Source organism: Cricetulus griseus (assembly GCF_003668045.3).
Source record: "Cricetulus griseus strain 17A/GY chromosome 1 unlocalized genomic scaffold, alternate assembly CriGri-PICRH-1.0 chr1_1, whole genome shotgun sequence".
Taxonomy (NCBI): Eukaryota; Metazoa; Chordata; class Mammalia; order Rodentia; family Cricetidae; genus Cricetulus; species Cricetulus griseus.
In genome coordinates, this window is record NW_023276807.1 from 102,985,545 (window position 1) to 103,012,008 (window position 26,464).

At 50.7% G+C, this 26,464-nt stretch overlaps 2 protein-coding genes across 3 annotated transcripts in view; one reads left to right on the forward strand and one right to left on the reverse strand.

Moving 5' to 3' along the window:
• Positions 1-459: 459 nt before the first annotated feature.
• Nat8l (N-acetyltransferase 8 like) lies at positions 460-4,658 on the forward strand. Its single transcript, XM_027387187.2, is given in 4 exon segments — positions 460-650; positions 652-824; positions 1,978-2,142; positions 4,291-4,658. Coding segments are annotated over 4 exon segments (897 nt in total).
• Positions 4,659-10,629: 5,971 nt separating this feature from the next.
• Positions 10,630-26,464, reverse strand: part of Poln (DNA polymerase nu) — a 152,961-nt gene continuing 137,126 nt past the window's right edge. The window contains exons 20-25 of one of the 2 annotated variants that reach the window (XM_027387184.2): positions 25,928-26,059; positions 17,349-17,459; positions 16,550-16,628; positions 12,949-13,016; positions 12,149-12,210; positions 10,630-10,834 (exon numbers count right to left, since the gene is read on the reverse strand). In XM_027387184.2, the coding sequence (XP_027242985.1) occupies positions 10,775-10,834; positions 12,149-12,210; positions 12,949-13,016; positions 16,550-16,628; positions 17,349-17,459; positions 25,928-26,059 (512 nt within the window). In that variant the 3' untranslated portion in view covers positions 10,630-10,774. Of the gene's footprint in view, positions 10,835-12,148; positions 12,211-12,948; positions 13,017-16,549; positions 16,629-17,348; positions 17,460-25,182; positions 25,812-25,927; positions 26,060-26,464 lie in introns of those variants that run through there. The other variant, XM_035452435.1, reaches the window with a different exon arrangement.

The window sequence follows — 26,464 nt, forward strand, 5'->3', positions numbered from 1 at the left end:
CCCCGCTGCCGCTCGCCCGCGCGCTCACTGAGGACCACTGGCCTGGCCACTTCCTCGCACTCTCGTCGCCCGGCCCCGCCGTGCTCCCGCGATCTGCCCGTCGCGCAGCCCAAGTGTGCCATCGGGCGGGCGCGGAGGCGGCGTCAGCTCCCACCCCCGAGATCACATGGTGACCCTCAGCAGCCAATGCAGTGGACGCTAGGACCCTGCGGGACCCCGGGCGCCTCGACTGCACCGGCGCCGCTGCATTATAAATACTTCTCCAAAATGCGGCGCAGCTCCCTGCGCGCGCCCCGGCCGCCCGCCGCCTCCGCCCTGCGCCCCTGAGCTGCTGCTGCCGCTGCCTCCGCCGCCGTTGCCGCCGCCGCGGGTCCGAGGGCGCCGCGCCCTTGCCCTGGGCCCGGGCTCTGCCCACTGCTGCCGGCCCGCGTCCCCGCGCTGCGCCGCCCGGCCGGGTGCATGCATTGTGGGCCTCCCGACATGGTCTGCGAGACGAAGATCGTGGCTACGGAGGACCATGAGGCACTGCCGGGGGCCAAGAAGGACACGCTGCTTGCCGCCGCCGGAGCCATGTGGCCCCCGCTGCCCGCCGCGCCCGGGCCGGCCGCCGCGCCCCCACCCGCACCGGGTCCCCAGCCCCACGGAGGCACGGGGCGCGGGGCCGCCGGAGGGGCGCGGTGTGTGCATCCGCGAGTTCCGCGCAGCCGAGCAGGAGGCGGCGCGCCGCATCTTCTACGACGGCATCTTGGAGCGCATCCCCAACACGGCTTTCCGCGGCCTGCGGCAGCACCCGCGCATCCAGCTGCTCTACGCCCTGCTGGCTGGTCAGTGCGCCGCGGGGGGGCGGGGGCCGGCGGGTCTGCCGCAGTCCCGGGCCCTGCCCGGCCCGGCACTGGCGGGCCCAGCGGACCCCCTTCGGGGACCGTCGCGCTTAGCTCCGCCTTCTTCCCCGAGTCCCCCCCTCTGGGAGCCCGGGTGCCGCGTCGGTGCCCGGGACCGGCGGGGAGGAGACCTGCTAGAACCCGCGGCGCAGCGCAGCGCAGCGCTGCGGGCTTACTGCCAAGGCGCCTGGGCCGGGCGTGGGAACTGGCGCCGGCTCAGTGCAGGCGCTGCGGACCGGGAAGCACTGGGTCAGCAACTCAGTCCGCCGCGGTGCCCGTTCTCCCCGTCGCGGGGCATCCCGGGTGGGGGCGGTGTGACAGGGCAGGTAGCGCTGCAGCTGCGGCCCGGCGCGACAACTATATATAATCTGCGGGCGGGGGAGGCCGCCTGAGGCTCAAGTGCTAATTTATGACGGGAAGACAGCCAGCTCCGCGGGGAGCCAGGGAGGCTGTTCGCCAGGGCCACAGGGATGATATCCTGTGCGGTCTTGAAACACACTCCTCCCCCCATGCATGTCATCCCATTCTGCAGATGAGGAGCTTGAGGCGACTCTCCCAAGGTCATTCAAGGGAGGCAACTTTTGCTCTAGTTCCTCTTCCTCCTCCACAGGATAAATGAGTCTGGAAGCAGTGTGGTGCTCTCGTCATCTGACCCTGTGGGCCTAGAAGCTGCCCAGGGATGGCTCTGACTGGGTCCCTTCACATCCGAGTGATGGATGACCTGTTTGGTTAGGCAGTGCCCTGGTGTGTCTGCCCAGCTCTCTGACTTAGCACCAGGCTAGAAGGGGTAGGCAAGAGCCCTTTTGGAAACTGGGGCACCAAGGGCTGAGCAGCGCTGGCCTGGCCTAGGCTGTATTGTGGACCTTTGTTTCAGGTTGTGAAGGTAGCAGGTGTTTACGACAGAGAGCTTGGAAATGAGGAAGCATAGAGAGGCCATGACTGCACCTACACAGAGAAACAGTCCCTGGTGGGGCGCATCCCTAAGCACTGATTTACCAGGAGGTTTGGACTCCGGGTGCTGTGGGGCCCACCCATGTCCAGTCTGGCTCGGTGCCTCTCTGCACCTGCCTCCTCACCTGTGACCCCTTGCCTGCAGCCCTCTGTTTTGCTGTGACCCGCTCACTGCTGCTGACATGCCTGGTGCCAGTCGGGCTCCTGGCCCTACGCTACTACTACAGTCGAAAGGTGATTCTGGCCTACCTGGAGTGTGCGCTGCACACGGACATGGCTGACATTGAGCAGTACTACATGAAGCCACCTGGTGAGTTCTGGAGTTCCAGCTCTGCCCACCCCCTCCCTCTTCTCCTTCAGGTACAGGTGGGCCTGGGCTGGAGGATCCTGATGTCTGAGCCTTCTGAATGATTGAGTTCTTTAAGTGTGGAGTGTCAGCTGGGGAGGCCAGAGCCAAGTCCTTTCCTTGGTGGTCTGTCTCCACTGTGCCCGTTGTTGGATATCATTTCCTGGTACCTGTCTTGTGTATGTGTGTTGGAGAGTTAAGTCCTGGCTGGATCCTGAGTCAGCCCAGAGTGCCTTGGGTGGAGGAAGCCTGTGTGGCATACGGGGAGGTCCCAGGGAGCAGAGTGGGCAGGGGTCCCCGCCTTATCCTTGGCATCCTGACCAAGTGAACCGCCAAGTGAGCCATAAGGTGTGATGATATCTTACTTTATTTAGGTGTATTAAGAACTCTATTTACAATAAGTTATCACTTCAGATCCCAGGGCTTTCTGTAGGAAGAGGGACTGGGAAACTGGCCTCTCCCCCAAACAAGCCCTGAAGCAAACCTCCTACCCAGCTGGCCTTGGTGCCTGCTGTTCTCCTTGGCCCTTCTTCACATTCAAGTATAGCTTCCCGGCCCCTGCAGGACCCTCCACCTAACTGGCATTGCTTGGGAGGAGAAAGGGGAAATGGCTGAAGTGGGCTTGGGTAGATGGCATGGGTGTGGCCAGAGGTCCTGTTGTGTGCCCTGTCTGAGCTGTAGCCCCCCCCAGGGGTTAGAGTATGGCAATCTTTGCTAACTCTTGGACATCTGCTGGGTTTATAGGACCCCACAAGAGCAAATGGGGACTGTGTGGATTTTTTTTTTTTCCTTCAAGACAAGGTTTCTCTGTATTGTTTTGGAGACTTTCCTGGAACTCGCTCTGCAGACCAGGCTGGCCTTGAACTCACAGAGATCCACCTGCCTCTGCCTCCCGAGTGCTGGGATTAAAGGCGTGTGCCACCACCGCCAGGCTATGAGAGTTCTTAGGCAAATGTGGAAACAAGACCTGGGGAGAGTTACAACACACTCACTCTGGAGGCTGGCCTGACCTCTGTCTGGCTTGTGTGGGTGGGTGTGGGGTATTGGTAAGAGTGGCTGGTAGGCTCCCCTCAGGGTGGGATGAGGGCCCTCCTGAACTACTGCTGTCTCTGCTACACTGGTGGGCTGGCAGCACTCTCAGCTATAGAGCTCAGTCTGCAATGAAGGAGCTGGGCTCCTCCAGCTCCCAGGAGGTGAGAAATAAAGGTAGGGTTGTGTCCTACTTCCTGGTGGGGGCAAGTACAGGTTTAGAGCCTTTGGGGGGAAGTTTGGTCCTTTGAGGGGAAGGCCAGATCCCACAGCATAGGCACTCTCTTGGCCAACCAGACACTTTCCTTATTGTCACTCAGCCTTTGTCTTTCAGAAGGGTCTCTCGGTATCCCCTTGACTGTGGACCTCTGGTTCCCGAAGGTGACTGGGTTCCCAGTGGCCTGTGCCCTTCAACACCCTTCCCATCCCAACTCCTTATTCCCTCCTTTCCCCTTGTAGGAGTGAGGCTGGGATTGGCTTTGCTATAGGTGGGGGTGGCTGGCCTGGGCATCAGGCTCATTGTCCAGTAGAGGCTGGGTCTCTGGGCTTTACAGGTGTCTGGCTGTCTGTGGTCTCTCACTGGTATTTATAAAACATTCTTCTGGTTTCTATCCCTGCAAGGATCCTGGAGGAGGAGGATGGCAGGCCCGGGTTGGGATTCTGAGTAGGTTAGCTGGTCCTGAGAGGTCTTGGCTGTGGTTGCCTGTGTTTTTCAGGTGGTCTTGGGGTAGGAATCTGCTTCATCAAGGCCTACCTATCTCCTATGCACCTCCCAACTGCTATTCTGGCCAGGACAGTATAGACTCAGGCTGGAGTTGATTGTGTCTGCCTGTGTCTTGGGATCCAGTCATGCAAAGCTGGGCAGGTTAGCCTGGACTAAGGCTGTTGAAATGATTTTGCTGCTCATGGAGGTCTGGAGGAGGCAGCTTTTCTGCTCATCCTCTCATGGTGTCCAAAAGAGCTGAAAGGAGGGCCAGGGTACTGGAGAATTGGGCATCATTGTGATACCCTGACTTGGTGCCCAGCTGGAATGGGCAGCTATGAAGTCACTCCATATGTCCCTGACTGTCATGTCCTTCATAGGTTCCTGTTTCTGGGTGGCTGTGCTGGATGGCAACGTTGTGGGCATCGTGGCCGCACGGGCCCATGAGGAGGACAACACGGTGGAGCTGCTCCGCATGTCCGTGGACTCACGCTTCCGTGGCAAAGGCATTGCCAAGGCTCTGGGTCGGAGGGTGCTGGAGTTTGCCATGTTGCACAACTACTCTGCAGTGGTACTGGGCACCACAGCTGTTAAGGTGGCCGCCCACAAGCTCTATGAGTCACTGGGCTTCAGACACATGGGCGCAAGTGATCACTACGTGCTGCCTGGCATGACCCTCTCGCTGGCCGAGCGCCTCTTCTTCCAGGTCCGCTACCACCGCTACCGCCTGCAGCTACGCGAGGAGTGACCACCACCACCTGCCCACCACCCTGTCTGCCCCTGTTCACCTCTGCCCTTCTGCTCGCTGCCCAGTGCGGCCCTGCTTTCCAATGCTCACCTTGGCGTTAGTTTGGGTTTTCCTTTTTCAGCATCATGCTGGTTCATCACCTGGCTGGTTCTGGGGGCCACAGGGTGTTGCTCATCTGCAACACTCTGGTGGGGTGGATTGTCTGCCACCACAGCCCTTGCCTCCCCAGCCCATCAGAGTGGCTCGTCATGCCTTGAAGAGTAGCATTGTGGACCACCTGGACTATCCACAAAGCTGCCCAGCCTGCCTCCATCAGGGAAGGACTAGCCTTGCCCATCAAGCACAGAACCTCTACAACCAGCCCCCCAAGGAGCAGACCCCTGGCCCCCAGCCAGGCTAAGGCTCAGCCATTGGCCTCTGGAAGAGTGGCCTGATGGGCTGGTCAGCCACTGCCCTGTGGGAGGTCAAGCTGGCCCCAGGCCCTGCTTTGCCCTGTGCATGCTGAGGACATGGCCTGGCTGCAGCATACTGCATGCCACAGCCCCCTGCTCTGCTGCCCTACCCAGCCTGGACCTCAGGCCCGAGCTGGTGAGCTCCCCTGTCCTGTCCTGAGCTGGCCTCTGGAGGGCCTACCTGCCTGATCCTGTCTGCTCTCTGGTGGGGCCTGGCCTGGCCTAACCTGGCTCTCTCCACTCCTGCTTTGCTTCGAAATCATCTTACCTCTTTCCCTTTTTGGTCCCTGTGCCTCCTTGCTCTGGCTGACTTGGCTGGTCACCCGGGGTTTGGTTCCTGTAGCAATCCACTGCACAGCATGGTGGGAATTTCAGGGGGGTGGGGGGGACACCTCCCCCAACACCTGTTAGATCAGGTGGCCCCCTCCCAGCTGCCCGAGGCCTCGTGGCCTCATGCTGTTTGTGGGGTCTGCCCTGTGAATGTAACTAGCTCAGGCTGTTGTTGGCAATGCCTGCCACAGCTTCTTGCAGCCTGAAACAACCCATTGTCTAATAAGTTACGTAGACAGAATAGCACTCTGCATGACTTTAATTTCTGGGACGAAATGGTAGTTTGAGCCTCCAGACACACATCGGTGTGGTGCTAGCATATGCACGGTCTCTGGCCCCATTTGATGGGGGTGGGTGGCTAGGTAGGTAGAAGGTTTCAGTTTGAAGTATGGAAGGAGAGTAATTAGTATGACCTCCCCCAAAGTGCATTCCTGGTCTGTGAGGCCTCAGGCTGCCCCTTGAATCCCTGTGTGTAGGACTGAGGGGACTGGAGGGCCCTAAAGCCTCATAGGAAGGGCTGGGCATTGCCTTGGGGGGTGGGAGCTGCTGGTTGGGGTGGGTCTAGCCATCTCACTATAGATTACTTTGCTGGGCCAACTGTGCTCTTGGCCTCTCCTTTTTGAGGTCCCACTTAGGGTCCAGCCTGGATGGAAGGGGGTGGACTGGGACAGGGAAAGGAAGGCTGGCAGTGCTTATGTGGCCAGCTGAAACCTGGACTTAGCTTCAGTGTGGGGGTGGGGCATAAAAACCCATGCACACCCTGTGGTGCTTGGGGACAAGGAAGGGCAGGCCGGGTAGACCATAGAGCTGGATCCCTGGCACCAAGGCTACATTTTTAGAAAAGCTCTTTCTTCAGAATGAATGAATTGGTGGAGCAAGCCCAGCTTCCTGAGGGGCCTTTTGTCCTGTTAGCAATTGAGGCATTTGCAGAACATTGTACAGACCCCACTCCCCTGTACATTCCTCCCTGGTGGTGCCCGGTCCCCTCTCGGGGATGGGAGTTTTGTAGACTGTACAGAAATTGGCACCCTATTTTCTTGCAGCTCTCAGATTTTGTTAATCTGGATTATACAGACAGACGTAAAGTGTTTTAGCAAAATGGAAAACAAACAGTTGTGCCTTTTTCCTCTTTTCTGTTTGGATTGGTCTCGGCTCGGGGCTAGTCTTAGCTGTTGTGGGGGTATCTGGGACTGCTGGTATCTGAGGTTGGGGGCCAGAGGCTGCTGGGGGGTCTGAGGCCTGGGTGGACCTAAGTGGGAGCCAGGTCTTTGGAACTCCACCAGCTGCCAAAACTCTGATCCTGTGCCTTTGGGGCCTGTAGTCTTTGGGATTAGAAAGACCCTGGGATCACTTGGGCCAGGGCAGAGCCTGAGGATCCTGCAGCCACCCATGTCTCCTTGATACTGACCTGGGATGAGCTCATAGTAGATTCCCCCATCCTAGGAGCCTGGGGGGAAGGTGTGGCTCTTCTGGCCTATTGGCACCTGTCTGCCCAAGGGGATCTCTTCCCACTGGACTACCCTTGGGTAAAGGGAAGCTTGCTGGGCTCTTGATTATTCCTTGTCTGCCTTCGGTTGCTGCCAAGACTTGGTAGAGATGCTGGGAATGGGTGGTGGGGTAGGTTCCAGCTGCACCAGGATGGAACTTCACCAGGCAGTATGTAGCTTGGCAGGGCCTGAGGCCCTGGAAGCATATCTGTCTCCCTGGGCTGGAGGGAGCTGAGCATGCTCATGACTGGGCCTGGCCCTGTCCACTTCATCCCAGCCAGGGCTAAGTGCTCTGCACATGTGCACTGATGTGAATTTTCTGTTTGTCGGGATTCTGATGTTTCTTCTACCTCTATGGAGGCCCTCCTCCCTGCTCCACCTGGTGGCCATGTGCTTGTAGCAGCTCCTCTGAGTTTGCTGGCCATCTCCCCCTCCCTCGGGCCTCCAAGCACCTGAGGTGGCCAGCACCTGTACTCTAGGCCTGGAAAGGTCCAGGGAAGGCCAGACTGGGGTCTGGCCCTGTGCTCAGGATCTGTGGCTTCCAGGAGTCCTATTGTTTGCTTGGAAGCCTCTGCTTTAGAGTAGGGAGGGTGGAAGAGGTGGTAGAGTGCACCTACAGCACAGACCTGGTGTACCACTGCTTAGGTATGTGTCTCTGTAGAAGCCTAGGCTCTACTGTATAGCCAGGAGGCTGGCATGCATGTGCTAAGCTCTGGTCCCTGAAGGGTAGGGTAGCATACTCCTGACTGTAGTGAGGCCAAACCCTGGCAACCTCTCCCCTGTTCTGCTCCCACCCATGTGCTCACCCTTCACCCTAGCACTGCCCAGGGGCTGGGCAGCAACTGAGGGATGTGCTAACATGGCTGAGATGGTAGATGGCTGGGTCTGGGAGAAGACTCTGGCTGGGAGGCCCTGTGGATAACAGGCTGGTGGTCTCAGGGGCTTGGATAGTTCCCATCCTGCACTGGTACCCTTCATCAGAGAAGGGGATAGGTCAGAGCATAGTCAGGAACACACCTGAGGGGAACTTGGGCTTTGGCCTGATGTCTGGGACTCTTTAAGCCACAGTATTCTCACTTGCTGCTGGAAAGTACCCTTCCCATTCCCACTTGCCTCTGCCATCCCCAGATGGCAGCCCAGTCACTGCTTCCTGGAGCTGGCATCCAGGACTGTACCTGTGGCTAGAGGCCCTGGGACAAAAGTTTCTGGGTCTTACTGGTGCCTGGGGCTTTTGGGGCCTGGGCATGGCCTCCTAACTGGGTAGGAGCTGTGCAGCACCCATGAGGCTGGCTACCTTGCAGTCAGGGACCAAGGGGCAGCCTGAGAGAGTTGACCTGAGGTGGTTGTGTCTCCCTGTCTGTGGTAGCACTGCTGCCCACATCTGTGGCCCCCTGTTCTCTCAGTCGGTTCTGGCCTCAGCAATGGTCTTGTCCTTGGCTCTTGGCTACACTGCTGGGTATGGGGCAGACCCTGGGCTGTGCTGCTCTCTGGTGCTGCCATCACTGTGCTTCCAGCAGGGGTGGGGTCCATGGAAGGTGGGTAGAGCTTGCCTGGGTCTGGGTAGAAGATGAGCCTTGACTTACCACTGTTGGATGTATTTAAAAAAAAAAAAAACAGCAATAATTAGCCATTTTAAAGAAGGGGTGTGTCTGCGTAAATGTGCGTACCTATCTGTGTATGTGCATCTGTGCACACATGTGTGAGCATGTACATCGGAGAATATGTGTATGTGTGCGTGAACATCTGTGTGAGTATGCGTGCACAAGCACATGCCGTTTGTAATCATGTGCTGCATGTGTGTCAGCATGTGCGAGTATTTGTGTGTGCGTGTGTGGGCATCTCCATGTGTATGGATGTGTGCACGTGTGTAGCAGTGGGAGGGAGCCAGTGGGACAGTCTGATCTGGGAGGCACTTTGTAGTAAGAAGCAGGGTCTTGTAGTTGTCTCTCACTGTGCCCCTCCCTCCCCTGCCCTGCCCTGCCCAGCTCCATGAGAATGTAGCACAACCCCACCAGGACAGCTGAGCCTCTGCCGGCTGTCACTTCTGTCCGTCTCCCCCTCAGCTAAGGGTAGGGTGGAGGAGCTGGAGGCCCCTTGGACAGGACACAGACGGGGTTGGATCAGGGTGCAGAAGTTGTAACACAGTGGTAGATCTCACTGTTGTGGTTTGTTCCTGAATTTGTACTGTGAGCCCATGATGGGGGTGGGGGTGTCCTGAGACCCCAGGATGTGCCAAAATAGCCCCTAGGGCCAGGTGACGAGTCGAGTTCCCAAGAAGACAGGCTGGGGGCCCTAGTGGGTGTGTGCCCCTGCCTGCACGGCCCCCAATGCTGCTGTTTTTCAATAAAATCAGAATTGAAGGAATCCGGCTCTGTGCTTTTTTGAGGCACCTCCTGGGGTGGGTATCCTGGGTTTCCCATTGACTGGGCTATTTCTGCCTGTTTGGTTGAGCTGGACCCTGGAGCAGGAATGGAATCAGTGAGGCAGGGATAGTGCCTTGGTGTCCCTGTCAGGGAGAGGCCCCTTTCCCCAACTGGTACCAAGTCCAACTGCCCATGATGCTCTCTACCCCACCAGGGAAGAGGTGCCTGGATTCCTCTTTGACCACAGACCATTGCAGCCCATCATACTTAATTATGTGTGGTAGATACAGAGGCAGCAGTCGGTCTGTTGGACAACTCAGCTGTGGGGTGGAGGGGTAGGGGGTGGAGATTGACTCAGGGCAGCAGAGGACTGGTTCCCAGTCCTTGGGGTGCCAGGCACAGCTAAGATACCTTTAGTGTGGTCTCCTGGCTGCCAAGTCCCACTGTTCTGGCATGTTTCTGGTATCTGGGTATTTACAAGGCCAAGACCTCTGGGCTTATGTGGGCTGGATCCATGAAGAGCTTCCCTCTTCTCTTGAGGTGCTCTTCTGGACCCTAATGGTATTTGCAGCCTCCTTCTGGGTGTCTCCACCACAGGCTGTGGCTCCTGCTGCTCGGCTACCTGTCTCCCCACAAGCATCTTAGGGATGATTTGAGATTTCCATCTAAGAAGGTATCAGTGTTGGTCAGGTTGAGGGGTATAGGCATCATGGTGAATGAAGACACATTTCCTGTCAAATCCAGGTACAGGATATCAGCCAGCCTTGTCAGTAGGGAGGCTGGAGGCTGTGGGCTGCGGGCTGAGGGAGGGTTTCCAAAACATACATTGAGCCCATCCCCTGGATAGCTTTCCTCCCTTATTTCCTGCCCAGAAGCCAGGAGGAATGTGACCATGGCATGGTCAGGGACTGCCTTTCTCAGCCAGCAAGAGGGAGCTGGTGATCTCTTCCTGGGCTTGGGTGACATGACAAAGCCCATCTCTGAGACATCTTAAGTGAAACACAGCCAGTGGGCTGCCTGCCATGGAGTGGGCCTTTTTATTGTAAATCTTGTGGTGCCCTCACTCCCTTACTGTGCATGCTCCATCCTGGCTCATGTTTGGCACAGGTAAGAATGGGGCCTGAGTGGACACTCATCAAGGGCCAAGTTGGGCTGAGGCATTACCCAGGCAGCCTCTTGCTAAGCAGAGTGTATGTTGTATGTGTGTGTGCACCTGTAGGAAGAATCCCTTCAGACAAGAAGACAGCTTCTTATTAGGCATTTATTTCATCCATCTGGCCTTCAGAGTGCAATCTGATGACCTGGGGAAAGGCTGCAGGATGGACTTGTGGAAACCAACTCACTCCTCCCACTGTTGCCCAGGGCTACAGACAAACTTAAGATGAAGAAATGTACTTGGTTGGGGTGGGTAGTGAAGAGGGACCTCCCTGGTAGCTGGCTGTTGCAGGGAGATTTGCTGTGGCTCAGGATGAGTCCGGGGTCTCCTACAGTGGGGCCAGGTGTCCCCATGAGCGGCCTACACTCAAATTCACCTTTAGGGGCACCTGTGGGGTGAAAACCAGAAATGACCTTTAAAGAGAAACTGGGCCACCTCCCAGGCCCTCATGCAGGTTGAAGAGCTAGCAATGCACAGGGAGACAGACTCAGAGAACAGCCACACACACAGGCATCCACATCAACACATACGGACACACGCGTATACTCACACTTGCTTTGTTGCGTGCTCACATCACACAACACCTACCATGGTGGAGCTCCCTACCTACCAGGCCTCAGGCTGTGTGTAGGTCTGCAGGGCTCCCAGGCATTGTGCCTTAGGATAGGAATGTCTTAGCTTACCCTGTCAGGGCTTATCTTGGAGAGATGCTAGGGTACAGAAGACCCCTATTTGAGTGGGCTTTTCCCCAAGACACTAGACAAAGCCACTGTGTCTGAAGACAGGGACTGGCCCCCAGCTGTTTCCCATAGTTTTCTGCCTCATGAGGGCCCCCTAATGGCAGCTAAGTTTAGTTTCCTGGGCTTCAAGCTCCCCCCCCCCCACCTCAGCACCTACTTCTTTGCCTAACACAGGCATAGGTTTTGTAGACTACCTCAGGGGCCAGGGGTCCTGCCACTAAGTGGGTAAAAACATGTGTTACTCCTTAATCCTGCAAAGCTGCCACCTGTCCAGAGGTGCACAATGCCCTGGTGTGCAGCAGGGTGTCTAGCAGGTCAGAACCTTTCCCAGGAAGGCCCCCAAGCCTGTGAGCAAAGCCAAGGCTGCTCCGGAAGGTGGTCAGCCGCTTCTGTGGCTCTGGTTGGTTCTGAGGTGCCCACAGGGCTGAACACTTTACTAAATTACAAGATGTATTACTGGTACCATCTGGGTGGCTCTGCAGGCTTCAAGGCCTCCCACCTTTTCACTCCCTGCCCAGTTGTCCACACTGCTCTGGGGAGCCTGTGTTGAAACACCCAGGGGTCTTTTCCTGGCAGGAACCCAGAACTGCTTCCAAGTAGTGTTCAGCCAGGTGCAGAGTGGGCCTGGGTTTAGACATGCCCTGGGTGTATTTGGGGTAGGAGGGGCCCAGTGCCCACACCCTCAGCAAGGAGAAGCCTCAGGGAAGGGATTTAGCTAGAGGCTGATAGGAGCAGCAGCAGATATCCATGGTGGTGGCTTCTTACCTAGAACGAACAAGTCATCCAGTAGGGGAGGGACAAGTAGAGGCTTGGAGCATGTCGGTCCTGGTGCACAAGGCTGGGACTTGCTTTATTCTTTGCCCTCCCTGACCTCTGAAGAGTGGGACCCTCCTGCCCACCCTGGTTTGACTCCAGCTGTGAGGGATATGGCAGTGATGCTGGGCAGATGTGTGTCTCCTCACCTGCAGCTGCAGGTCCAGGCTCTGCACCTGTTGCAAGGACTCCATGATGCTTCTGACTAGATCTAGAACAGGAAAACAGTTGCTTATAGCTGTGTAGGTCTGGGTCTGGCCAGTCTTCTGGCTTCCAGGCCCCAAGAGTTGAGGACTGAGGGATCTTCAGGCTCAGTCCTGCCTGATCCAAGTGACCTTGTTATTTCTTGGGTCTACAATGCGCTCAAAACTACTGGTCATGTAACCTCATAGCTGGTTCAACACCCAGTGTCCACATCCATGGCTCAAAATGCAGCTTCAAGGACCCTCACAGCCTACCCTTCTGGCCACTGTACTGGCTGAGCTGGCTCCGTCCTTCCACCCCAGCTCTCCCCAGCACAGGCAGGCCAGCTGAGGTGGGTAGGCACTGTGCCTATGTCACTAGTTCTGGCTATGGTGCAGGGCTAGGAGGAGGCACCAAGTTACCCTTCCCAGTCAAAACAGTCAGGGCATGGAAGACCACAATCCCTCATGCTTCTGGCAAAAGTCTCATGTTCTTGTCATGCCTCTGAAGGTAGCTTTGTGGTCCTGACAGTATGATCTATCTTGTGAGCTTGTGTCATCATCTCTCTACACTGCCCCGAGTGGAGGCTCAGCCATGGATGTCTATGTACAGAAGCTTCATGTCTGTTCAGGAGCACTAGACATATCTTTCCTTACTAGGGTTACCAAACTAGCTGCCAGCTAGCTTGAGGGACAGAGGGGAGAAGCTTCAAAGAGATGGCAAATTTCCTCATGGGTAACACTAACCCCATGCTTCCTGGACACACCTGCAAACTCAGGGATCTGAGAGTCTTCCACTTCAAACAGCAGCTCATCATGAATTTGGGCAACTAACCTGGAGAGGAAGGAAGCCACTTGTGGGTGTGGATACTTCCACAGGGGACCTAGGATTATCATTTACAGTCCCCAGCAGGTTGTTTGGCATCTGGTTTATGAAAGAATGTGGCTCTGTGTGAAGTAGGTATGGCCATTCTGGCACGGAGGCCTAGGGTTGCTTACCATCAGAAGGGGCCAGGAGAGAGGGATAAGTGACTTCTGGAGAGCTGTGCAGCCTGGGCAAGCTGGGCATTTCACACTCATGGAAAGCTGGCAGGGTGGGGGAAGAACTTCCTAGGAGCAGAGCATATGTCACCCCTTTGTGTTCCCTCCACTTCACTGCTTGTGGGATGTGATGATGGCATAGATGGGGCAAGAGAGCTGAGGTGCGTTAGGAGAGTCACTCCTGCTGTGAGGAGGAAGCCTAAGTCGAGAATGTGGTGGGAGCATACCCTTCAGCTTACAGGAAGTGATTGGGCAATATTTTTTTAAAATTTGCTTTTTTTAAAGTCATATAGTCAACAGAACTTGGAAAATGTAAAAGTTCAAAGTGCAAAATCACATCAGATACAGGATATTTGGATGACCCATACATGATTGAACATGTACTCTGGGGCACTAAACCACAGTTCCAGTTGAACGTGGCTTCATGGACTACTGAGGTCCCATTTCTCTAGCAATATGGCCCCTTGAGCCCCTTCTGGCACCAGTAGGAAGAGGAATCCAGGAAGCAATGCTGTTCTGGGGAAGTGTGCTGGACAGGGCAAACAGATTCAACCGGGTGAGTGGGGAACCACACAGATGTGCACAGGATGAGACATGGAGTACTCAACCCATAAATCTATGTCAGCACATGTAACAGCTTGACACAAACCTACAGGCTCCTTGGAGGGTGGGATCCTGGTGGCCAAGCTCCCCAGGGAGATGACACTTTAAAATCCTTACAGATGTGTAGCCCTCAACCTGGTGCCAGCACCCGTGTGGGTGCACAGGGCAGCTGGTCCTGCACTGTCAGGGATGGAGTGTGTAGTGCTGGCAATAAGGATGGTGGCAAGGACCTGCAGTCCCCAGGGAAGGGTAGCGGGCACAGAGGGATCCATCCCAGGTGTGCTGTCCTCTGTGGCCTTTGCTCTGTCTCCTGGATGGGACTCTGAAGGGCAATAATCATATGCCATATGTCCCCCATTGCTGTTTTCACTGGTTTCCCCTGTGGCACTGGGGCCTCACAGGGAAGTTGTGGCACCCCACACATACACCCCAGCAGTGATAATGGATCAGATGGTGAACCCTGGCTGGAAGGAAAGAACAGCCTTCAAATGCATGACCAGAGTGGCCATGAAGGCACTTGACAACAGAGGTCTATGGTGACCTGTCCATCTGTCTTCTCCTCCATCACCCTTTTGTTGTTGGATGGGGAAGAGAACAGGCTATATTCCCAGCATACACACTCTCACCTCTAGGAAGGGGTGACCTGGAACTCATCTGTTCTCCAACTCCCAGGAAGGCTTGTAAAGGGTTGCCTTGACCATCACTACCTTCTCTTGTCTAGAAGGTGTTGTGATGTTCAGAGCAGCTACCTCTACCATGGCACCAAAGGGAAAGGGCCTGAGCTTCCAAAACAAAGTCAGCGGCTTCTATGCCTTGTACTTGGCAGGAAAATGACACACCTTTTTTTAGCTCAGGCTACTGCAGCCAGACCATTGTTACTAGAGGTCAATGGACATATCATGAGGAGCCCAGACTCTGGAACAGTGGAATACACATTCTCAGAGACATTCATAGAGGGTGCCCTTGTGTTTTATGCACTGCTTCCGGCGAGGGCGTCAGCTGGGCCCTTCCAGAAGCCAGGCTGTGGTAGGACATGGCAGGTGTTAAGCTGCAGCATTGGCATGGTTTCTTAAACAAATACCAAGGTGTCTGGTAGGCCTTGGCTCCCAAGGGTTACTTTTCAAATGGACAGAAACCTCAGAAGAGGCACTTGCAGCACTCCAGATTTAGCAGAAGTGCTTTCACACTTCTTGAAATCACACCATGCAATCTGAGCTGCCAGTGTGGCAGGACCTAATAGGTGTGACTGTTAGTCACTCACACATCACCATCACAGCCACAGAGACATCACACTTACTAGAAGCTGGGGCACAGGGACAAGCAGAAGAAGAAGAATGCAGGCTTAGACCGGCCAGGCTCGCAGGGGGCTGTGCTCCATAGGATGCAGAGCTATTGTATTTGCATCTGGTTGGCCTGACACAGGCAGACAAATCCTGGCCCTTTGAAAGAACTTTCCAGAAGGGCCTAACCTCATCCCTTTACCAATAGTCTGCCAGGCAGCTCCCTCCTATGGAGCACCCTAGCCACACTGAATTCTTTATGGCTTCCTCTTAGAAGAGCATTTGTATAGTGGCACAAGATAGGAGACTCTGCAGTTCTAGGAGGACACCAGCCCTAGTTTGGCTCTGCATATTGCCTCAGTTTCCTTTTCTCTGCATCCCTGACTCAGATTTTCTGTGCTTGCCTTTTGGAAAGACATGCCACCAAGGAGACCCTAAACCTTAATATGCCAACATCTTCCACTAATTCCAAAAACAGCAACAGAGAAGTAACTAGCTGGACTTGCGTGTGACAATGCAGAGTGCCATGTGCTTCTAGCAGCTGCCAGGATGGGCCAACATAGGCTGTGCACAGCCCAAGTGAAGCAAGAGGTTATCCCAGGAACAGTGGGAGTGGGCAGATGCCCAGGGAGCTGGGAGGACATCATTGGGATTATTAGGCAGAAGACAGAGAGGGGTGACAGGAGAAACCAGCTGGGCCCAGCTTTACACAGTCTGCCCTCAACTCTTGGGCATACTTGGGGCAGGGCTCAGCTGTAGTCTCTGTACCTTCCTCTGGTCTCTTCCCAGAGGGCTTGCAGCTTTCCAATCTATTTCTTTTCAGTAAGAAAGTGCCTGGAACAGGGCTGCAAAGGTAGTAGACAACAGGACATGGAGCTGAGCCTCCTGCCCTTGGCTCTGTGTGATACCAATCCACAGAGCACACTCCTGTTCAGAGGTGTGAAAACCATCCAAGAAAACTGGTAGAAGGTAAAGATGGACAGGGGTAAATGTTTGAAGAAATAAAGTTTTGAAAGAAAGACAAGAGATTTGCTGACAAAAGAAAACTCATGCCTTCAGCATGAATTATATTACAGGCCAAGAGAAAACTGTAAGCTTGGTGAGGTCCGTCCCCCCCCCCATCCCGTCCCCACAGACAAGGTTCCCATGTCTCCAAAGCCCTCTTGGGGTTGCAGCCCAGGGCTCCACGGGGCCCATTTCACATGTTAAGATCTAGGGAAGCTGTCATCTTCCTGGAGATTTCCTCCTAAGACTAGAGGTGCGGACCCACATAAGCAGTGATAGGGGAACCCTGGTGTGTAGAGGCCCATGGGAAGAGCTTCAGGTCCTTAGGATAGGATGGGAAAACATGTGGTAGGAAGGAGCAATGCCATTTTGGTACCCAACAACCCTCTTTGGCAGGAATTCAAGGCTGGGCCCTGAAAAAAATGACTTCTTCACTGACCTGGCTGTCAGGGTTGGGGATGTGGCCACTGCAGCAAAGATGCGGATCATGGCTAGCTTACAGAGGTCTGCAGCTGAACCTGTGGACACAGGGTTCTGTTTTAGGGCCTGGGGTGTGTAATTCACAGTGCCTGAGCTATTATAGAGACATTTCCAATGGACACTGCTCACTCCACTGGCTAACAATGAAGGAGTTTTTGCGACTGGAAGCAAATCATGCATCCCCAATGCAATGGAGTTGTTTCCTTCTCAGTGCTGGGGGATGTGGCTTGGATGTCTTATTGAGGAAGCTTGACTCCAGCCAGATACTCAGGGTGTGAAAAAGGGGTCCCAGCCTGTGTCAAGTAACCCATCTCTAGGACTGGCTCTGTGGTTGGTGACGCTCCTGGGGACTCAGGTTCCTACTTTTAGAGGGGAACAGAATGGCCTACATGGGTCCTGGGGAGGCCATCTTTTTCTTTCATTTTTTTAAAAAAAATAGATCTGGCTTGTAGCTTAGGATAGCTTCAATTTTTTGGCAATTCTGCTTCAGCCTTCCAAGGGTTAATGTTGCAGTCAAGCTTCACCATGTCCTTAAAAAACAAAAACAAAAACAAAAAAAACAAAAACACTTAAACCATAAAAATGGCCCAGCCACCACCTCAGCAGCTGTGACACCTGTCAAGCAGGATAGGGGAGGGCTGTAAGGCTTCATACCGAACATGAAGTACCCACAGCAATCTGCCAAACACGTGAGGAGCAGGGGACATGGGCCTTAGGGGAAGGAGCCACAGGCAGTGGTAGGCTAGAGGCTCTAGTACCTTGTACCACAAAGTTTACTGCCTGTCGCTCTGCTTGTGCCCGAAGCTTCTGGTCCTGTGCACAGATCCTTGGCAGAGGCCTCCTTCTACCCAAGATGGATGTCACATAGCCTAGGGTATAGGAAGGAGAAGCAGATAAGAAACAGGTACTTATACTGCCCTCCACTTCCCATACATTCCCAGGCAGATGGCTTCTCTACAGTAAGGCCTGTGATGGGATGGCTTCTGCTGGCCAGGTGTCAAGCTTCAACTCTTTTCCAGTTTCCAGTTGCATTAAGATCTTACATAGAACAAGGGAGGGAAATTTTTATTCAAAGCTGTATGTAGGGCTTGGGCACAGGAGTCATTCTGGGGTGTATGGCAGCTGAAATCCAAAGCAAGGAAGATTATGTTCTTACATGAAGGTAGGCCTGAAGCTTACATGACTTAGGGCTCTTAGGAAATGCATAAGTGTATGGAGATATGGCTCAGTGGTTAAGAGCTCTTATCCGTCAGGGGTTGGTGGCACACACCTTTAATCCCAGCACTTGTGAGGTAGAGGCAGTCAGATCTCTCAAGTAGAGGCCACTTTGGTCTACATAGTGATTTCCAGGACAGCCAGAGCTGTTATACAGAGAGACCCTGTCTTGAAGAAAAAGAAAGAGAAGAAAAGAAAAGAAAAGAAAAGAAAAGAAAAGAAAAGAAAAAGCACTTATCCTTCTAGGTTTGCTTCCTGGCATCCACATGACAGCTACCATCTGTAACTCTAATTACAAAGGATCTAATACCCTCTTCTGGTCTCTGCAGGCACTGCATGCTTGTAGTGCACAGACATATATGCAGGCAAAACATTCATACAACAAAAATAAATGAATAAATAAATAAATAAAATGCACACAAAAGCACTATTTTGCCTGGTGGTGGTGATATATGTATTTAATCCCAGCACCCAGGAGGCAGAGGCAGGTAGATCTCTGTGAGTTTGAGGCCAGCCTGGCATACAAAGCCAAAGCTATCTTCAAAAAACCAAAACCCCGCTATGTTTGTGTATTAGTTAGGGTTTTCTAGAGTAATAGAACTTACAGAATGAGGGCTGGAGAGATGGCTCAGAGGTTAAGAGCACCGACTACTCTTCCAGAGGTCCTGAGTTCAATTCCCAGCAACCACATGGTGGCTCACAACCACCTGTAATGAGATCTGGTGCCCTTTTCTGAGCAGAATGTTGTATACATAATAAATAAAATCTTTAAAAAAAAGAACTTACAGAATGAATCAATCTCTCTCTATATATATATTTTTTCTCTCTCTCTCTCTCTCTCTACGTGTGTGTGTGTGTGTGTGTGTGTGTGTGTGTGTGTGTGTGTGTGTTTTATTAAATTGACTTACAGGCTATGGTTCAGCTAACCCAACAATGGCTGGCTGTGAACAGAAAATCCAGGCATCCAGTGGTTGCTCAGTCCATGAGACTGGATGTCTCAGTTAGTCTTCAGTATATGCTAGAATCCAGAAGTAGGCTCTAATGCCAGTGAAGGAATGGACTTGCTAGCAAGGCCAGAGCAAGCATGCAAAGAGCAAAAGCTTCCTTCTTCCTTGTTCTTAGATAGGCTTCCAGAAGAAGGTGTGGATAGGATTAGAGGTGGGGTCTCTCAGATCAAATGATCTGGATTAAAGGAATTGTCTTCCTACCACCTCAAAGATCTGGATTAGAACAGGATCTTCCTACTTCAAATAAAGCAAAAACCCCTCACATTGTGCCCTCCATTTTTGGGTTTTAGTTAATTCTAGATGTAGTCAAGTTGGCAACCATGAATAGCCTTCAGAAGCCCACTCATTCTCAACTTGACACACAATCATAGCTCCTTATGTTGTGATTAATTTCCAAATGAAGGAATAACTAGGTCATAATAATGCCTGAACATGAGATAACTATCCCATGTACAATCACAAAGTATTACATATTTAACCAGGTTAGAATTATACCTAAAATGATATAACTATCCCTTGTACAACCACAACACATTATAAATTTAAAATAGGTAGCAATGTCCCATGAGGAACATTCTTTTGCTATCTCAAACTTAAATATGATAATCATTGATACTCTTTTTTTCAAAGACAGGTATTCTCTGTATAGCTTTGGAGCCTATCCTGGCACTTGCTCTGTAGACCAGGCTGGCCTCAAACTCATAGAGATCCGCCTGCCTCTGCCTCCCAAGTGCTGGGATTAAAGGCATGCACCACCAACACCCAGAAATCATTGATACTCTTAATTGATGTTACAGTACATGATAAAGTAATTGAGGAAATATCTGTACAAACACATTCTTAACAAAATATGACAGAACACTCGTGCCAATTATAATCCATTTCTGTATCATGTCATGTGGATTTAGCTGGCATTTATAACTATCTTCTGATGGGGGAAGTGCTTCTGTATATATGTTTGTCTTACTGGTTGTTGAATAAAGCATTGTTGGCCAATAACGGAGCAAGACAGACAGGTGGGACTAGGAGTTGAGGAGGATTCTGGGAAATGGAGTAAAAATAAGTCTTGTGATTCATGCAGGAAGTGACATAGCAGGCAGACTCAGAATATAAGCAGGGACAAGCAGGAAATCACTCTCTGCCTCTTGCACCTGCTCTGACTTCTCTAGAGTCGCCATGTGAGCCCAAGAAGACAGGATGCTTGCTGCTGGCATCCTCAATAAGTTTATAAAATATATAAATTAATAGTTATGGGTGATACTTAAGATAAAGCTAGCAAATAAGAAATCTTAGTCATTGGCCAGCAGCATTGTACCTAAAATAAGACTCAGTGTGTTATTTCGGGCACCCATGTGGCAGCAGGGCTCAGGAGGCTTGGCAGAAACATTTATCATTACAATCTTCCTCTACAACCCATTCTGTATTTTCTCCAACCTCAGGCAAGAACTTCAGCTGGTCTTAGCTTTTTTCCTGGAGTGACCTGCACCTTCATTCCTGATGGGTCTGTGCCCTCTGTCATCATGCCAGGATTGGGCTGTTGTAGTTTCCCACTGACTTTAATCACAGGACATGGTAGCACCAAAGGATGCTCTAAAGGATCTCCTGCATTCTGGAGAAGCAATCCAATTTGCCCATAATAATCTGGATAAATCACTCCACCTAGCACTATTACTCCTTTCTTTTTTCTTTTTGGAGAGAGAGTTTCTCTGTGTAATATCCCTGGCTGTCCTGGAACTCTCTTTGTAGACCACACTGGCCTTGAACTCCCAAAGATCTATCTACCCCTGTCTCCCAAGTGCTGTGATTAAAGGTGTGCATCACCAAGCCTGGATCATTGTTACTCCTTTCTTAGCCTGTTGGTTTAAGGACATTAGAAACCCAAAGTGGCCAGGGGCAAGCCTGAACTTCCAGTTTAACAGTTTAATGGAGTGTAGGAACACCCCACCCCACCATTGGGACCAAAACTTCTAGGCCAGCAAGGTTGAGGGAATAGGCAGAATAATTTTCCTAGTGGGTCACTGAGGGGTGATAGTGAATGGAACTATTCCCTTTTCCACCTCCTGATTCCTGGACCTTTGGATCCTGGCTATGAGAGAAACCATACCAAATTCTGGATGCTGATTCAAAGCATATGTCATCTGGAGAACCCTGCCCTGGCCCTCCAGGCTGCTGCCATCTAATTGGTGTGGTAACTGTGTCTTCAAAAGGCCATTTCATCTATCAGGCCAACTGCTTCAGCATGGTAGGGAACATGGTAAGATCAGTGGATTTCATGATGTTGCCCTTCTCTGGTTGTGAAGGGAATTCCTTGGCCAGAAGCAGTACTATGTATAATACCATGATGGTGGGTAAGGCATTCTCTAAGTCCACTGATGATGGTTTTATGGCAGAAGCATTACATGCAGGAAAGACAAATCCACCACCAGAATAAGTAAGGAAGTGGTCCAATGTAATCAACCTGCTAGCAGGTTGCTGGCTGGTCACCCTTGGGGGAATGCTGCCACATCTGGAGCTCAGTGCTGGTCTCTGCTGTTGGCAGATCTGGCACTCAGCAGTAGCTGTAGCCAGGTCAGCCTTGGTGAGTGGAAGTCCATGTTATTGAGACCATGAATAACTTCCATTTCTGCTACCATGGCCACTTTGTTCATGGGCTCATATGGCAGTGACAGGAATGGCTGAGGAAAGAGGCTGACTGTCCATGGAATGAGTCATTCTATATTACTGAACATCTCAGTTGAAGTCATCTTTTGATGAGCATTTACATGGGACACAAGTCTTCACATTCTTCACCCATTTGGAGAGATCTATACATACTTCTTCTCTAGATATCTTTCTTACCTCTTTTCCAATCACGCTCTTCCCATATCCCTGACTACCCATACAATCCACTGGCTACAGCCCATGAATAAAATTCACATCTGTCCATTTCTCCTTCCAAATAAAATGTATGACCATGTGTACTGCCCACTGTGAAGATTTCCCTTCACTAGTGTCTTTCAGTGTTGTCCCAGAAAAGGGTTGTAATGCTGCAGCTATTCATTTGTGTGTGGGACCTGTACAATGTGCAGAACCATCAGTAAACCAGGCCCTCACTCAACCAATCATAGGGAACACCTCATGAGGTGCATGCTTGGCAGTAGATAGCATTGTAACAGGAGTAGAAACTATAGGCATTTGGGCAACTTCTTTATGTAACTTGCCTGTGCCTCCAGGACCTGCTTAGGTCTGACCACAAATATACCACTTCTATTGTTAATACATTGCTGCTGTGCAATCCTACTTTATGACTTTGTGGGTCACATAACATCCAGTTCATGACAGCTCAGGTTGTATAGTAACTTGGTGGCCAATTGTCAAATGTTTAGTTCCCACTAAGGCCCAATGTCAGGCCAAGAGCTTTCAAACAGAGAATAGTTGTCTGCAGATGATGGTAGAGCCTTGCTCCAAAATCTCAAAGGTCTCTTTTATGATTCAACTATAGGGACCTACCAAAGGCTCCAAACAGCATCCCTATCTGCCATCGATACCTCAAGTATCATCGGGTCTGCTGGATCATATGGTTCAAGTGTTAGAGCAGCCTGCACAGCAGCATAGACTGGTTGAAGAGCCGTCTCCTATTCCAGGCCCCACACAAAGCTTAAGAGCTTTCTGTGTCACTTCGTATATGGGCCACAGTAACACACCCAAGTAAGGATATACTGTATCCAGAACTAAATAAGCCCACTAAACATTGTACTTTTTTCTTGGTGGTGGGAGGGGCCAGAAACAATAACTTATCCTTCACCTTGAAAGAAGTATTTATATGCATGCATTATACCACTGGCCTCCTAAGAATTTCATTGAAGTAGAAATTTGGTTAGGTTTATTTCCCATCTTCTGATTTGCATATGTGTTACAAATGAGTTCAAAGTGGTTGCTACTTGCTGCTCACTTGGTCCAATCAGAATAATGTTGTCAATATAGTGCACCAATGTGATAATTTGTTGAAGAGACAGATGGTCAATATTCTGTCTAACTAAGTCATGACATAGGTTGGAAGAGAACATATCTGTGAGTCAAAACTGTAAAGGTATATTGCTGACCTTACCAACTGAAAGAAAATGCCTTCTGGTGGTCCTTATGGACAGGTACCAAGAAAAAGGCATTTGCTAGATCAATAGCTGCATACCATGCACCAGGAGATGTGTTAATTTGCTCAAGTAAGGGCACTACATCTGGTACAGAAGATGCAACTGAAGTTTACTACTTGATTGAGTTTTCAACAGTCAATTGTCGCTCTCCATGATCCAGATGTCTTCTGCACTGGCCAGATAGGAGCTTTAAGTGGAGATACTTTGGGAACCATCATCCCTGCATGGGATCCACCATCCCTGCATCTTTCAAGCCCTTGATGGTGGCACTAATTTCTTCAGTTCCTCCAGGGATGTGATCCTGGTTTTGCTCCACTATTTTCTTTGGCAGAAGCAACTCTAAAGGCTTCAATTTAGCCTTTCCAACAACAGCCCTCACTCTGCAGGATCAGGGAGCCAATGTGAGAATTCTGCCAACTTCTAAGTACATCTATCCCAATTATACATTCTGGGACTGGGGAAATAACTACAAGATGAGTATGGGGATCCACTGAACCTACTGAGTCCAGACTTCAGCCAAAATTCCATTAATCATCTACTGTAACTGGAAGGCCACAAGGTTTCTTAGGATCTCCCAGAATCAGAGTCAATTAAGAACCAGTACCTGCTGGGCTGTGATGGTGCAAGCCTTTAATTCTAGCACTTAGGAGGCAGAGGCAGGTGGATCTCTGTGAGTTTGAGGCCAGCTTGGTCTATAGCTCAAGTTCCAGGACAGCCTCCAAAGCTACACAAAGAAACCCTGTCTGGAAAAAAAAGAAAATATTCAATAGACCCCAGAAAGTCTGATTGTTTCCTTTCCTACAGTGTACAGTTCCCCTTATGGAAGGCTGTAGGTCCCTCTGGGGAAAGGCTGGAGAAAGGATAACAGAAAACCTTTAGGTATTTTATCAAGTCCTACCTCAGGGGAACCTGGCTGTCCCTTCATTCAAGGAGTTCTAGGTCTGCAAACTGGCTCAGGTCTGGAAATTGATTCATGAGCCAAGATTGACTTTTGCTACTATCCTTTATGTAGCCTTTCTTTCATTTGTTTGAGAATTTTTCTGCTTATACACATCAAACAAAAACTTAGTAGGCTTCTTATCTATTTCATGCCTGGAAACACCATGACTGATTAGCCAGTAACAAGGGTCCACATGAGTCATGCCACCATAAAATTCACTTTGCTTGTGCTGCTTCTTATATTCTCATCAACACCAGGTACTATCACTATTGCATCACTTCAAATAGACAGAATTTTAATTTCTACTGAGGCTCCTGGGCAGACAATGGACAGGGTAGACAGAGGCCTGATGGATGTGGGGCAATGACCAGGGTCCGAGTAAGTAGTGAGCTTTGGGATCTGAATGTGCTAGGGATTTGTAGAGGTTCCCTTTGACCAATAGGAGGTGACTGGGCACCAGTGCTGCTTGATGGCATTGGCAGGCAGCCAAGGACAAGCCTGTGGTGGCTGCCTAGAACTTATGAGCATGAGCACAGGCTTCAGGCTATCATCTCTTGAGTCCCTGAGAACATTTGTATAAATGGACTTGCTACACATTCTGGCACTACAGGTGTTTGCTGTACCCTGGGGGCACATGCTAGAGCTCATTTAGGAATGGGAAGTCCTGCCAGCCCAATCCAATTTTAATTTTTTTATCCTTTTAGTACTGATTTGTGAATGCTACCTCTGCACCAATTACTAACCCTGTTGCTTATTGTTAATATGTGATCCTCCATTTATTTCCTTCCTTCTGTGATTCCCTCTGGTCTTTCCTAAGGTTTTATTTATTTATTTATTTATTTATTTATTTATTTATTTATCTATTTATTTATTTTAGTGTGTGTGTGTGTGTGTGTGTGTGTGTGTGTGTGTGTGTGTGTGTGTTGAATCCAGTTACAAATATCGCTTTTAAAAACACTTTTGGAGTGGAGAGATGGCTCAGTAGTTAAGAACACTCGCTGTTCTTGCAGAGAACCTGAGTTTGGTTTCCAGCACTCACATGGTATCTCACAACCATCTGTAACTCCAGTTTCAAGGGGATCCAATGCCCTATTCTGGCTTCCATGACACCAACCACACATGGCATACACTCACCATACATGCAAACAGAACACTTATGCACATAAAAATTATATTTATAAAATGTATATTTTTAAATATAAAAAATATATTTTAAGTACATATTTAAAAATAAATAAAAATACTATTTTATCCTTTATTTCCAATTAAAGCATTTATGTAGCTAAGTCTTAAAGTTTTGGTAAAACTTGTTTTATTGGGATATATATGTATTTTATATATAATCTAAAGTTACATAAGATTTCAATGCATTTCCAAACAGGGCAGAAGGCATACTCACACATGTGTATAAAGCTACATCCTTTTTTTGTTTGTTTGTTTTTGGTTTTCGAGGCAGGGTTTCTCTGTGGCTTTGGAGGCTGTCCTGGAACTATAAAGCTACATCCTTATTGTGCTATATTTTACTTGTGGAGGTACTGGATAAATGGTTTACAAGCCTTTTTTGTTGTTGCTTGAGACAGGGTTTCTCTGTGGCTTTGGAGCCTGTCCTGGAACTGATCTGTAGACCAGGCTGAACTGGAACTCAAAGAGATCCACCTGCCTCTGCCTCTCTAGTGCTGGGATTAAAGGTGTGTGCCACCATCACCAGGCTGGGCTACAAACCTTTTGTAGGAATATATGGCCTCTGCTTTCAGGGTCTTTTTTGTTTGTTTGTTTGATTGTTTGGTTTGTTGTGAGACAGAGTTTAACTGTGTAACAGTTAATTTGAGCTTGTTCATTTTGTTGCTACAGGTATCCCCTTCCTTTCCACATGGAGTCTTTTATACCTGCTGATCCAGTAGGGCTGATGGCTCTCCCAGTCACCTCCATCTGTACACAAACCATACAGACACTCACTTGTATGTCTATCCAGATAGCCACAAAATGGTGCCCACAAGAACACCACCATTTACTGTAGGAGGAAGGGCCTGGCTGAATTGGCTTACCTGCATGGTGACACTGGGCAATAACTGTCTGGGAAAAGTCCTTGATTTTCTTGTACTTCTGCAAAAATCTCTCCAAAAAGTGGGTGGCTTCCAGAACAGTGACTCCAAGGCAAGCAGCAAGCCGCTCTTTCCCTGTGAATCAGGAAGACATACACAAAATCCAGGCCTAACCCATACCAGGTGAGAACATAGCATGTGGAAATGAGTTAACTGCAGGCCTCAGGGACAAAGTGGCGAATAAGGAAGGGCCTAGCGATGGTGTGAGCCTTATGTGGTTGGTTTGAATAATATTGGCTTTGGGCTTTACACTCTAGATGCTGGGCCCCTTATCCAGGTCACACAGAGGGAATTGTCTTTTTATTTCCAATGTGCTGTTAAACTAATTTGGGGGACTTTAATTTCAGATATTGCTAATTTCAGCTCTAGAGTTGTTATTTGGCTCTTTTTATTTTCCCCCATTGTTTGTGAGCATGTTTTTCTTATGTTCTTGAGCATAAAGTCCTTGAAGTCCTTGTCTACAATTCTAACATCTGGGTC